The sequence below is a fragment of the Castor canadensis genome, chromosome 7, assembly GCF_047511655.1.
Source record: "Castor canadensis chromosome 7, mCasCan1.hap1v2, whole genome shotgun sequence".
NCBI classification, from domain to species: domain Eukaryota; kingdom Metazoa; phylum Chordata; class Mammalia; order Rodentia; family Castoridae; genus Castor; species Castor canadensis.
The window spans coordinates 33,646,855-33,659,832 of NC_133392.1; the positions used below are offsets into that span (position 1 = coordinate 33,646,855).

General features: G+C 40.8%; 1 protein-coding gene across 50 annotated transcripts in view; it reads left to right on the plus strand.

Moving 5' to 3' along the window:
- The window catches only part of Sorbs1 (sorbin and SH3 domain containing 1), a 234,557-nt gene extending 222,504 nt beyond the window's left edge, over positions 1–12,053 (plus strand). For 34 of the 50 annotated variants that reach the window (XM_074078642.1, XM_074078660.1, XM_074078658.1 and 31 more), the window contains 3 exons: positions 2,070–2,128; positions 5,322–5,434; positions 8,746–12,053. In XM_074078642.1, coding sequence (XP_073934743.1) covers positions 2,070–2,128; positions 5,322–5,434; positions 8,746–8,813 — 240 coding nt within the window. In that variant the 3' untranslated portion in view covers positions 8,814–12,053. Of the gene's footprint in view, positions 1–1,303; positions 1,364–1,937; positions 2,129–5,321; positions 5,435–8,745 lie in introns of all 50 variants that reach the window. The other 16 variants (XM_074078661.1, XM_020175055.2, XM_074078664.1 and 13 more) reach the window with 3 other exon arrangements.
- The last annotated feature ends 925 nt before the right edge of the window (positions 12,054–12,978 follow it).

Genomic DNA, 12,978 nt, shown 5'->3' on the forward strand with positions numbered 1-12,978 from the left:
AAAAGTCAGATGAGATAATGTACCTATATGTGCTTATAAAATATCAATTCCTTCTACTGTATTTGATTTGTCTATCCTCTTTTAGCACCAAATTATTTGATAGATGATTGATTCCAGTTTTTACAGTTTGGGAATTAAGTTGATTGAAGGATGCTAGGGGCTTTGTAAGCTGTGGAGATCATGTCAAGAGATTGTCCACATATTCTCTTTGAAGTCATCAGGCCACCAGCTGGAGTTTGGAATTTTTTTTTTTTTTAATGAGAACTCTTGTTTTCATGAGGTGTGACCCATACCAGTCTTGGCATACTGTATCCAGAGAATCTTGGTGTGGGATAATTGGACTGCTGTACAACATTGCTTCCCAAAGTTAGGCTGAGAACCAGCAGCAGCACCACCACCAATTAGAAATGCACAGTCTGACACACCCCAGATGAACCAAGTCAGACTCTGCATTTCAGCAGGGTTCCAGGTGATACGTACCTGTGGTAGAGCTTGAGACGTGCTGATCTATAGGACCCCGACTAGTGATAGTCAGCAGCCGTGTCAGCTCCAACAGCTCCATCATGGGAGCCCCACTTAAACATCAGAGCCCTGATTGCATCTGTTTCCATGTTAATGTGGTACCTGGGCTAGTGAGTGACAGTTCATCTCTACAGCTCTGTCAGGACATACTCTCCTGTTTCTGGAAGCAAGCTCTGCTCTGTGAGCTAGCTATCTGAACTCGCTTCATACCTCACTGGAAGAAGATTTGTCCAGGAGAGTGGTATTATTTGAGACTAGAATATTATCCAGGAATATTTCAAAAGGATTATTCTTTTGAGGGTTGTTTTAAAGTACCCAAACATGACAGATCTAGTAGTTTTATGAGCCTGTTCTGCCATCGTCTCCCAGTCAACAAAAACATACTGACTTTGGTACAGCAGCTCTTCTCAGAAGCTTGTTAGCTATGAGTAAGAGGATCAATATGTGTGATTACAGAGGGGGGCAGTCTGTTCCTAAAGACCTTTTGTGTCTCTCTCCTGCTGGTCTGGTGATCCTGTATTGTTCATTCTTACCTCACTGCAGCCATGTTTCTGATTTCTCATTTCATTGCCTGGATGCTTGCTTCTAATCTGTACATTTGCTTTTTCTCCTGTGCATCCACCACGTTGTTGTGCAAACTCAGTGGCTATAGGCCTCGAGTATCCGGTGTCATCTAAGTGCAATGGTGTGGTACGTGTACTTGCTCATGCTTTTATTTTGAATCTTTTCCAATGTGACATCTGCTAAAATGTCTCCCTTATGATTTGCTTGGTGATCACAGCCTTCTCATCATTCATTGAGAGCAGGACCTGATCTCACAGAATCTGAAAAGAGCTATGTGGTAAGATGCCTGTTGAATAAGACTGTAGCTTTCCTAAAGAGACTCCTTACTGATTCCAGAGTCTAGACCAGAGTAATGCCTGGTTAGCACATACAGCTGTGATTTCAAGATTCCATGGCTATTGTCGTAGAGCCAGATGTTAGGCTACTTTCTCCCCCTCTAAAAAAGCAGAGGAATTATAATTTTTCCATTCTGCCTACATGTGGGAGTAAATTAATGTATTAGTGCATGATTGGGGATACATACTTGTATTTCTATCCTGAGATTATTCCACTTGTAACAGTTACTCACTAATTACAGGCTTTTATGCTGCTGTCCTTTTTTTTAATGTTCATACTAAATCCCAAATTCTTCTGTATCTTACCTGTTTTTTCATGCTTACACCTGGATCCCTCCTGCACTCCACTACTGGAATATCTATTTCTTTTTTAACCTGGATCTTCAACTCTGTTTTTTCCCTGGACTTATGTACTTCGTCTGGAATGTTACATCTCTTCCTCTCTTTCTTTTTTTTTTTTGTCCCCACATTGACTGTTTTATGGGGGTTTCTGGATATCTCGGGGCTACCTCACAGGAAGCGGTTTGCAATGAGATCATAAACATTGCTGAGAAATCTGTTCATTACTGCAGCACTGTCTCTCATCCCCTTGACTTTCATCACAAGGTATCCCCTTCTGACAATAAATCATCTTTAATCATTTCTCAGCAACCTCAAGCCCAGCAGCGAAGAGTCGCCCCAGACAGGAGTCAAACCTCACAAGATTTGTAAGTATGCTTGGTGAACTTTGATTCTCACATCCTTTGTGGGCTTTCAACCTTAGAAAGTTATTCATTGGCTGACTCTGGGGGCAGCCATTTGGGGGAATGAGTGAATCACTCCTGCTTCTCTGAGGATTTCTAGTGAAGGCCAGTTTCCTATCAATCACTACGAAATGGATGGTGGATAAATAAAAGAGGTCACAGAATACTAGGAGAGAGAAAGAGATAAAAAATTAATTACCATAAAATGGAAAATGAAACTGGACTGATGGGTTATAATCCTAGTGTTGTGGAGAACATAAAAGAAAGAGCAGCTAATTCTGAGCAAAAGTGAATGAACAGGGCTTTCTTGTTTATTCATTCAAAAAATGTATCGGGTATCCCCTCTGGTTTATGCATATAGAAGAAAATTCTGTTCATAAAGGGAGGGTGATTTGAACCAAGAATTGAGAGAAAATTGGATTTTGAGAGCTAGAATGGGAAATAAAAGGTCTCCTCAGCTAAGGGACCACATATGCAAAGGTGTGGAGTAGGTGGTATTTGGAGAACTTGAAAAAAGCCTGAGTGACCACAGAATATGGTTCATGGAGGAGACAATTAGAGATGAAGGTCAAGTGGTAGATTCCAGAATGTAGTTAAAATAAGTTTGGATTTTATTCTGTAGGCATTAGGGAGTCATTGAAGATTTTTGAGGTGGGGAACATACTGATCATATATCGTTTTAGGAGGATAACTGTGGAAGCAAGCAGAGTGGAGGGCGGGTTTCAGAGACCAGGGACAAAAATGTTGAGTTGGAGATAGATACTAATGCAATAAAGAAGTTATAAGGGTCTAAGGTAGGACGCATAGACTTTTTGTAAGCATGGGAATATATAAGTTGACCCACAGAGATACAGAGTAAAAAGGGTATTCAGCCACAGAAACTGAGAAGGGGAAGCAGGAGATGGTGGCAAAGGTCTAGGAATACTCATTTTCACAGATCACAGTAGGCAACATCTGGGCTTCAGTGTCACCTGCTTCAGAGAGGCCAGGAATAGGAAATAAGAAAGGGCCAACTGGAAAAATCACTGGTGACCTCAGAGTTTACAGAGGTGGCAGATGTTCCATTAAAAAGGGTTGAAGAGCCAGTTGCCAGTGGCTCATGCCTATAATCCTAGCTACTCAGGAGGCAAAGACCAGAAGGATCACAGTTCAAAGCTAGCCACATGCAAATAGTTCTCCAGACCCTATCTTGAAAGAGGACTGGCAGAGTGGCTCAAGTGGTAAAAGTGCCTGCTAGCAAGCATGAGGTCCTGAGTTCAAACCCCAATGCCACCAAAAAAAGGTTGAAGAGTAAGTTTGATGGTGTATCTGAGGAGAGGAGTTGACAAAAGATGCAAGTGAGCAGATATAAGTGAAGGAAGAACCCAGGGAAGGAGTTCAATGTGGTCAGGAGAAAAGAGCCTTACACATGGGAACAGGGCAGGGAGTGAGTGGAGACACAGATACTTATCTGGAGAGCAGGAAGATTAAGTTGTTGCCACAGCAAGCTTTGATCTTCAGAAGGAGAAGCAAAGTAAGGCACTCTCTGTTGAGAGTGAGGCAACAGAATTGGCAGGGAAGGTGGGGGAAGGACTCAGTGGGACAGTCTCCTAAGCTGTCTGAGGCCCATCCAAAGTTAGAACTGAGTGGAGGCCCCAGTTCTTAAGGGTGTAGATTTCCTCCAGCCAATCTCCACTGTCTAAAAACAGATAAACAAAGCAGCCATAGTCGAAATTAAGGTGACAAGACATGCTAAGATGTTAGCAAGGACATACATTGGACAGCCAGATAGGGGCTGGCAGACAAATACAGAAGCATGAAAAAATGTACTCATTTACCAAGTGGAAATTTGTCTGCCTCTCTTAATTTCTCATTAAAGACTTTCCTTCTGGTAGTGGAATTCAAATATGAAAGTATCAATATACTTAGAGTTATATATAAAGTGAAATTGTCCCTTTTGTTTTAGCAGAACAGCATGAAACTCTTATTTCTGCAAACTGACTCTGAGTACTTTTTCTAGTCTCTCTTGCCCACATGCTGGAATTCACTGACAGGACTGGAACTGGTAGCCTGGAACTGGAACAGTATCTTTCTGATACTGTTGTGATTCAAAATAATGAGTGAATGGAATTGTGAAGCTGGTGATAGTAGGTGCCCCTAAGTATTTATTGAAGGAATAAATAAGAACAAAGCTTTTCCTTATGTCAAAGCAGGTATCAGATTTCATCATGAAATCTTCTGTTGCTGGAACAGAGAATGGCATTGACCAACTGCCTTAGACCCAGAAGCAAATTAAATAAATAAATAAATAAATAAAACTTACCCCCAAACATCACTGGGATAGACCAAAAGCAGAAAGCTTTCAAAGATTTCGGATAAATGACATCCACATTTAAAAGTACTCAAGATAATTTGACTAAGTAGTGAGGAAGTGGGAATGTGCCTATCTGTTCTATCATCTGCCTACCTGTTTTTATAATTCGCTTATGTGCTCCCATGTATATGATCAGAATGTAACATCTATGGGATTGAATGACTTCTGTGTATTCTTGACAATTAATAAACATTATCCTTTATTGAGGGGATTGCTACTGGGGTTTGAACTTAGGGCCTTGTGCTTGCTAGGCAGATGCTCTACTACTTGAGCCACTCCCCCGCCCTTTTTGCTTTAGGGGCCAGTCTTGGACTGTGATCCTCCTACCTACACCTCCTGCATAGCTTGGATAACAGGAGCTTGTGTATTGAGGTGGGGATCTCACTAAGTTTTTCCCTGGGCTGGCCTCAAACCTTGGTCCTCCCTATTTCTGCCTACCAAGTAGTTGGGACTGCAAGTGTGTGACTGTAATCACCTGGCAATGATCCTGTTTTAAGAAAAAAGCTTCCTTTAAAGTCAGAGTAGAGGGGAGGAGGGGTCTAGACAAAAAAATATATATGTATCTTGGGTATGATAACCAAATAAAGAGGACTGATGATCATTACTTGCTTGTCAGGAATACCCCATCCCTGTCAGTCTTAATAAATTTATATGTTGAATGCATTTTTCCAAATGCTAAATTGTTAGAGAAGTAGTCAATAAAATACTTTTTCCTTACAAATAATAGCATTTACTTAAATGTTGACTTAAGAGAAATGTGATTTAAAACTCATGACTTAACCCCGTCATTTTTCTTATTTATAGATTTAGCTACCAAGCACTATATAGCTATATACCACAGAATGATGATGAGTTGGAACTACGTGATGGAGATATTGTTGATGTCATGGAAAAATGTGATGATGGATGGTTTGTTGGTAAGAACCGCCTCGTGCTTTTCTTCTTAGTTGTGTATGAAGGAAGAATTAGGAGTGATGAGCCATGTAAAAAGCAATCTTCTGGGGTGCTATGAATATGAGCAGTCCTTTGCAAACTGTGAAGCCCCATACATAAAACTAAAGACTGTATCAGGCAACATAATGGAAATTTTGCTTTCCCTGTATAACAATAGAATCATCTCTGGCTACTTTAACAACAAAAAAGACAATCTTCTCAGGATTAGAGGCATGGCTAAAGTAGTAAGGTGTTTGCCTAGCAAGCACAAGGTCCTGAGTTCAAATTCCAGTACTTCCAAAAAAGTCTTCTCAGTCCCTGTACCACCACCAGGAATGCTGGACCACCCAGTCTATGTTTGCTATTAAGATGGTGTGGATGTTACTAATATTGGGCTTGAAAACTAGCTATGCCAACATCTGCTGTGTGGAAAGGCAGTTATCAAGTTCATTGTTGTTAACTGATTTCCATTTACATTTCTATTGTGTATATGCCTATTAATATTTAGAAAATTTATTTTTAAAGCTCTTATGAGACAACATAAGAAAAATTTGACTATGACTAGGTCTCTATCATGAAATTCAAGCGTATATGTTGCTGTTCCAAAGAGTTTCTATTTTACTCTAGGCTTCTAATAACTTTAATCAAAACAACCTGCTTAACATAATTTAAACAAAGGAGAGCTAGGGATGTAGCTCAGTGGTAGAACTTTTTGGAGGATGGGAAAGAGGTGAGCTACTTAGGATTGAACCCAAGGCCTCACATGTGCTAGGTAAGTGCTCTACTACTTGACTATGCCCCCAGCCCTTGTATTCATATTTTGTTTTGTTTTTTGTTTGTTTGTGGTACTGGGGCTTGAACATATTTTGTTTCTGAGATAGGGTCTCACTAAATTTGCTTGCCTGAATTGACCTCAAGTTGTTGGTGGAGAGGTAGAAGGGAAAGGATCTGCCTTTTTAGGAAGGGGAAAGATCAACATTTATTGAAAGTTTTGTTACAACCCTATCACTGTGCTTGATGATAATTCTTTTCTTCACACTTTCTCACAAGCAGTTCTATAAGACAAGAATTATCCTCATGTAACAGATTCAAAAAATGAGGGCCAAAAAGGCTAAATAACTACCCCAAGTTCACCTAAATAGCAAATGACAGGGTCAGTATTTGAACTCAGGCTACCCAAACTCTCCCAAATCCTATTTCCTTTCTGCTGAGGCATGAATATAACATTGAGAGCCACTGACTCACTCTTTGCATCAGTTTCCCCCTTTTTTCAAAAGACCAGCTTTTCCCTCATCTCTGGAAAAGTTTTGCTAAAAATATTGGGGCTGTCTGTCATGGTGAGAACAACAAGGTTCTGCCTTCTCAGGAAGGCGGAAAGATTTGCCTCTGCCTTTCCAGTCTCCTAGAAAGTGATCTGTCTTCCCAGAACAATAGGCCTTAGGCCCTTACTACCCTGAGGCATTCTGTTCAGAAGAAATTGCAGCCATTGAGTGCACTCAGACAGATAGAAACACTAGGCAAGGCACATGTGAAATTTAAATTTTTCTAAAGGCTGCATTGAAAAAGCAAAAAAGGTGTGCTGGTAGCTCATACTTGTAATCCTAGCTGCTTGGGAGGCTGAGATTGGGAGGATCATGGTTCAAAGCCAGACTAAGCAAATAGTTTATGAAACCCCCATCTCCAAAATAACCAGAACAAAATGGAAGGTAGGTGTGGCTCAAGCAGAAGAGTGTCTTGCAAAAGCAAAGCCCTGAATTCAAACCCAGTCCCACAAATAAATAAATAAATGAAAAGAAACCAATAAAATTAATTCTAATGTATTTTATAAACTTGGTGCATTCAATATATTGTCATTTGAACATATAATCAATAAAAAATTGTTTTTTTAGGGGGCTGGCAGAGTGGCTCAAGTGGTAAGAGTGCCTGCCTAGCAAGCGTGAGGTCCTGAGTTCAAACCCCAGTACCACCAAAAATAAGATGAAAATTGTTATTTTTTACTTTTTGTACTTAGTCTTTGGAATCTGGTGTACATTTTCCAGTTTCAGCTCAGCTCAGCTCATTTCAGCTTAGACATATTTCAGTTGTTTAGTCATCACATGTGGCTATCATATTAGAGAATGCAGCTAGCTCTACCTAGCACTTGAGAGGCTGAAACAAGAGAATCATAAGTTTGAGGTTAGCCTAGGCTACATAGGAGTATTGTGTCTCAAAGAAAAAAAAATGGGAGGAAGAGAAAGTGCAGCTCTAATATGCATTAGCTAAACATCTCTTCCAGGAGTATTTTCATTTGCAATGGGTAAGAGAGGTCAGTAAGTGAAGGAAATATTTTGGGATGAGTATTTGCCTTATATGTCAGACACTTCAAAAAGTAGCCTAGTATTCAAAGTACAAGTACAGTAACCTAGCAGAAGTCATTTTTCTCGTCCATAAGGAAAGTTGCTAACTGTGTACAGGAGCACAGGCGAGCTCTTACTGTCTCTGGGCTTTCTATCCCAGCTCTTTGCAACCTTTTTGATCATCCTCCTGAGGAGAGGTTCAACTAGATGTCTCACCTGTCCTTAGCTTTGACACATTCTTTTAGCTTAGAAGATTCACTTTACCAGTTATTATAACCCATTGCTTGAGGTGCTGTGTTCAATAGGATTCTGAAACCAAATCCAAGACAACACCTGGGAAAATTTGTGATGTCTTTCATGAGAGGGTGATGATGGCATGACATATCTCAGCCATACCTGCTGTAGAGAGACTCCCGAGGAAGGCATTGTGTTAGGGACCAAGAGCTCTAGATGAGGAGCACTCAGGAAGGGCTTTGTTCCCAGGTAGATCAGTGAGACCCTAATAAGGTTGGTAGCAAGGACAGGGAATCAGGCATTAGGCTGAGACCCAAGCTTTTGAGAGGCACTTCCTCTGGATATGTAGTCCCAGTCAATAGGCTGTTAGAAATCCTGTTTAGGAATTCTAAATTGCAGGTATCTTGTGTTGGATACATGTGTTAATTCCTCCAAAAAAGAAATATTGGGAAGAGCACCAGGCTGGGAGTCAAAAGACTTGCCTGGATTCTACCTCTGACACTTGTTAAACTGGGGAATTTCTGAGCCTTGTTGCCTACTTTGCTTAGCCCCAATTAGTTTTCAGCCTGAATGAGGTAAGACAGGGTAAGAAAGTGCTTTGGAAACCATTTATTATTCTACAAGGATAGTTATTAAGGGACATTTGAGCAGAAATCTCTGCAGTGCTCTCTCTGAGCTCAGTGGGTGGGTCTTCTCATTTTGCGTATGTGTTTTTTTTTTTATAGGTACTTCAAGAAGGACAAGGCAGTTTGGTACTTTTCCAGGCAATTATGTAAAACCTTTATATCTATAAGAAGACTGAAAACCACAGATTATTTTTATTGGAGAATGAAGCATAATTCATGAACCGATCTCTTTATTTAAATGTTGAGTCAGTAGGAAAACTAATGGAGTGGATACAGTAAGAAGTGAAAGAGAGGAACAGAGAAGTATATTTAAAACTCAAGCCATGAGTTTACTGTGTATCAGGGCTGAATCATGTTCTGAGCACAAAAAATTGAGACAAACCTGTATTTACTTAGCTGCTTCTGGGGGCCACTCCAGGCTTCTCTTCCCCTCCACCTCATGGGTAATCTGACCTGGAGTACAGTCCAAGATCATATTTAGCCAGAAATGCTTCCTGCTTCCCAGCATTAACCCGCTGTCATCTCAAAGAGGTTCTTGAGCCTAAAGCAACCAACCCTTGAGGACCAGGCAGGTAGATCCCCAGCCATGCCTGAGCATCTACTGACCACCTGTCTCCATCCCTGGCTGCCCTGCACCCATTGACCACCCCCTCAGTGTTGCTAGGGGTCAGTCTGGGCTGCTGAGGCTGTCCCTCTGGTGGGACCTGCTGAGGTCCAGGTGGAGATATGGAGGCAAACCAGGCACTCTGGCATTCAGCCTGCTGTGTGGCACTGCCCTTCACTGTGCTGATGTTCAGACAGAAAAGCACATGACGTTTGTCCTGAGCCTAGAGAGCAGATGGCCAGGCAGATAGGTTATGTTTGCATTGCCAAGTGACTAAGTGAGGAAGCCCCACAGCTCTGGGGGGTGACTTGAAGTGTGCAGTGTGTTCCTTTCCTATGTCAGTGGCTTTATAAAATGCTGCCTCCAAGGCAGGGCAGCTGCATTTATCAAAGCACTATTGCTAGCCTTTCTTTTCTGGCTTGTGTTTGGCTGGGACCATTTGGGATCCATAGGTTTGTTCTCATAGGAAATTCACAATGGTGTCTAGTGGTTCATTTAACATGCATCGATGCATGCTGGCTGCAGGGATATCTATGAGTAATGCATGCTCTGGACCTAGAAGGGACTCCATGCAGAGGAGTTCATGGTCCACTCAGCACATGGTCCCCCAGGGTTGTGAGTCCTAATGTACCTGGTAAGACTTCCCTTCAGAGCTGGGGTGCAGTTTAGCAGCCTAAGTGTGAAGCAGCAATTATGCCTGTACCAGGAATAACCAGGAGTCTGTCCTTTGTGGGTGCTGGATCTGAGGAGAAAACCCCCATGACACCTGGATGCTTAGTTACTACTCTGTCCAAGTGGTGATAAGAATGTTTATCAGCTTCTTTGTTAGATCCCTCAATGACACAAACATAAAAGTGCCCCATTCATTCCCTGCCCACCAGGAACTCAAGGTGAGTGGGAGAAAGAGAATAAAAGAACTGAATAGAGAGAGACTGTGATATGTGCTAAGAAGGGTGTGAGAGGAAGAGATGAGTTTCCCTGGAAGGACCTTAGAAAGCATTGTCATATTTTCTGTCCCCATTAGCTCACTTCTGAACAATGAGGATGCTGAGAGAACTTTTGTCTGAGGGTTGTTAATGGCTGGAAAAACTTGGAACTTTTTCCAGAGTCTCCAAACTGTCATCTTCCCACCAATACCTGTCCAAGGCCACAAACAGGATTAGCAATTCTATACAAGTAGAACTGGAACCCTGGCTGTCTGCATGTAGCTCAGAATTACCCCAGGACCATTGTCCCAAAGTCTGGAGTCTTTACAAGTCAGCAAAATTTGTCTTCACTGCCTCTGGCTCAGCTGCTGCCCGAAATGCCCATCTTGGGATCCCACCAGCTTCCCACCATCCACCAGTCAGCCACATTGCCCTCACTTTCTCCCTAACTGTCTTTCAAGGGGGGCTCTCAGGAAAGAACTGCCACTTATTCATTCACACTAAAGTGTAAATGACTGATAAGAGAAATGTGTTGCCTCTTCCTGCAGACATTTGTTTTTAACTAGAACAGATCAGAGCCTTAATTCCAAGAGAACAAGATGTGGAACTTTGGGAGAGGGGTTTTCTGGGTAGAAAGAAACTTCTTGATTTTCTCTAGAACCCAGTGACAATATGACCTATGCTTTGGAAGCTCTGCTCCACCATCCAACAGCATTGTTTTTACTTTCTCTCTCTCTCTGAGGGATTACAGTAAAAATGCATAACCATGCGCATTTGCATGGCAGCATTTTGCCGGGTTTGGAATGTGATCCTTGTATTGGCTTAATGTGTTTCCTGGTCTTTCTTCAATGCAAACCATTAATAATGCAATCTTATCTATGTTTTTTTTGAGGGGTGCTTCTTGATTAAGTAGGTAATTTTGAACACCTCTTTAAATACAGCTAGAAAGTAAAACCAATTTGTAAAGCCACATTTGCATATGATGCCAGCCTCACACAGCATTTGTCTATAATCAAGGTTTGCCTCACCAACTTGCCCATTTTAATAAAACTATATGTTAAAAATTGCATCCCTTCAGCTTCCTATGTGTGACAAAACAAGAAACAAAGGTTTCTGATTACTCTTTTGTCTTCAGACATTTAGTAATATAAAGTACCTATTTTTATGCTGAAATGTTTATACAGGTTTATTAATAGCAAGTGCAACTAACTGGCGGCATGCCTTGCAACACATTTTGATATATTAATCATGCTTCCAGGTAAAGGCAAGGCCCAAACTACTTACCTTTTGCAGTCTCTCTGGGATCAGTTAAAAAAAAAATGTGCTTGAGAAGTGGGACTGTAAATATGTATATTTAACTTTGTATAGCCCATGTATCTACCTTGTATAGAAAAATAATTTTAAAAATTTGAATGGAAGGGGGATAAAATAAGGGAGTCATGAAGTTTTTTTATTTAAATGAAGGCATTTCAGATAATTCACCTGCAGACTTTTAGCACAAAAATAGCCATGGGACACTGTTAACACAAGAATTATTCTTTTGAGAAGAGAAAGTAACTATAATCTCAGCTACAGTTTTTTTTATTTTTTAATTTTTTTTGCAGTTCTATTTATCTGCAGTAATATTCACTCCTGTTGCTGGAATAGCTTACTACAAAAAAAGATTATATTCTGAAAAAAAACTGACATTATACATAACCAATTAATTTAAAATATTGTCATTTAAATTATACACTGAGCGCATGTACTGTGCATACACAGATTTCTGTTCATTTATTTTTCTTTATTGCAGTGGATTGATTTGACAAATTGGTGTGTTGAATTACTACCTTTGGTGTACATACTGTTTAATAAACTTTATTCAGAATTGTGTGGCATATGTTTGTTCTTGCCATTTATTATTTTTTTTCCTGCCGTTGCCAAGCTTTCCAAATGAGGCTTTTAGTCACTTACCACTTGACTTCCTCCAATTCTTGAAAATACCATTTCTTACCTTATATTTTTCTCAGCAACTTAATTCTGTGTCTCCCTCTCAGTTACTATTAAACATTTGACCTTTATTTCTAAAATATGTTAACAAAAATAATGCACATTTGTCTTTAAAAGCAAAAACGAAACATTATAAATACACTAAATCAAGTTAAATCTGGCTTTGAGTCTTCTCTTGTGATGGTGGGTTGCTTTGTTTTCTCCCAAACCAGGTGTGTCAAGGCACTCAGCATCCAGTCTCTCCTGCCATCCCATTGCTATCACAATCCTATCTTGTTCTGATGGGAGATGTGGGCTATCCCCTAAAGGAAAAATCCCAAATCTTCATCCTCTCTCTCCATTGCTCTGTCCTCCACCTTCTCTAACTCTAAGCACCACTTCGCAACAGTGTCTCTGGGCAGCTCAGTGGACACAGGCCTCAGGAGGGACCTGGGAATGGGGCTGTCTTCCAGGGTCTGCCAGTCTTCATGCTGGGCCTGGCATCATAGCACTACTAACCTTCCTCTGGTGTCTCCATCCTGTCCAAGAAATCTCTCAGCCTACCTTGAGACTACTTTTAGATCCCAGCCACTGGTACCATCATAGTCCAAGCTATTCTCTCCTGGATTATTGCCATCAACATTTACCTTCTAGTATTGACAGAGCAACGAGAGTAATTTTTTTTTTTTTTTGTGGTACTAGGGTTTGATTTCAGGGTTTCATTTTTACTTGGCAGGTGCCTTACTATCTTAATCAGGCCTCCAGCCCAGAGTGATCATTAAAGTTGACCAATGACCCTGAATTCAAACCCCAGTATCGCCAAAAACTGAAGTT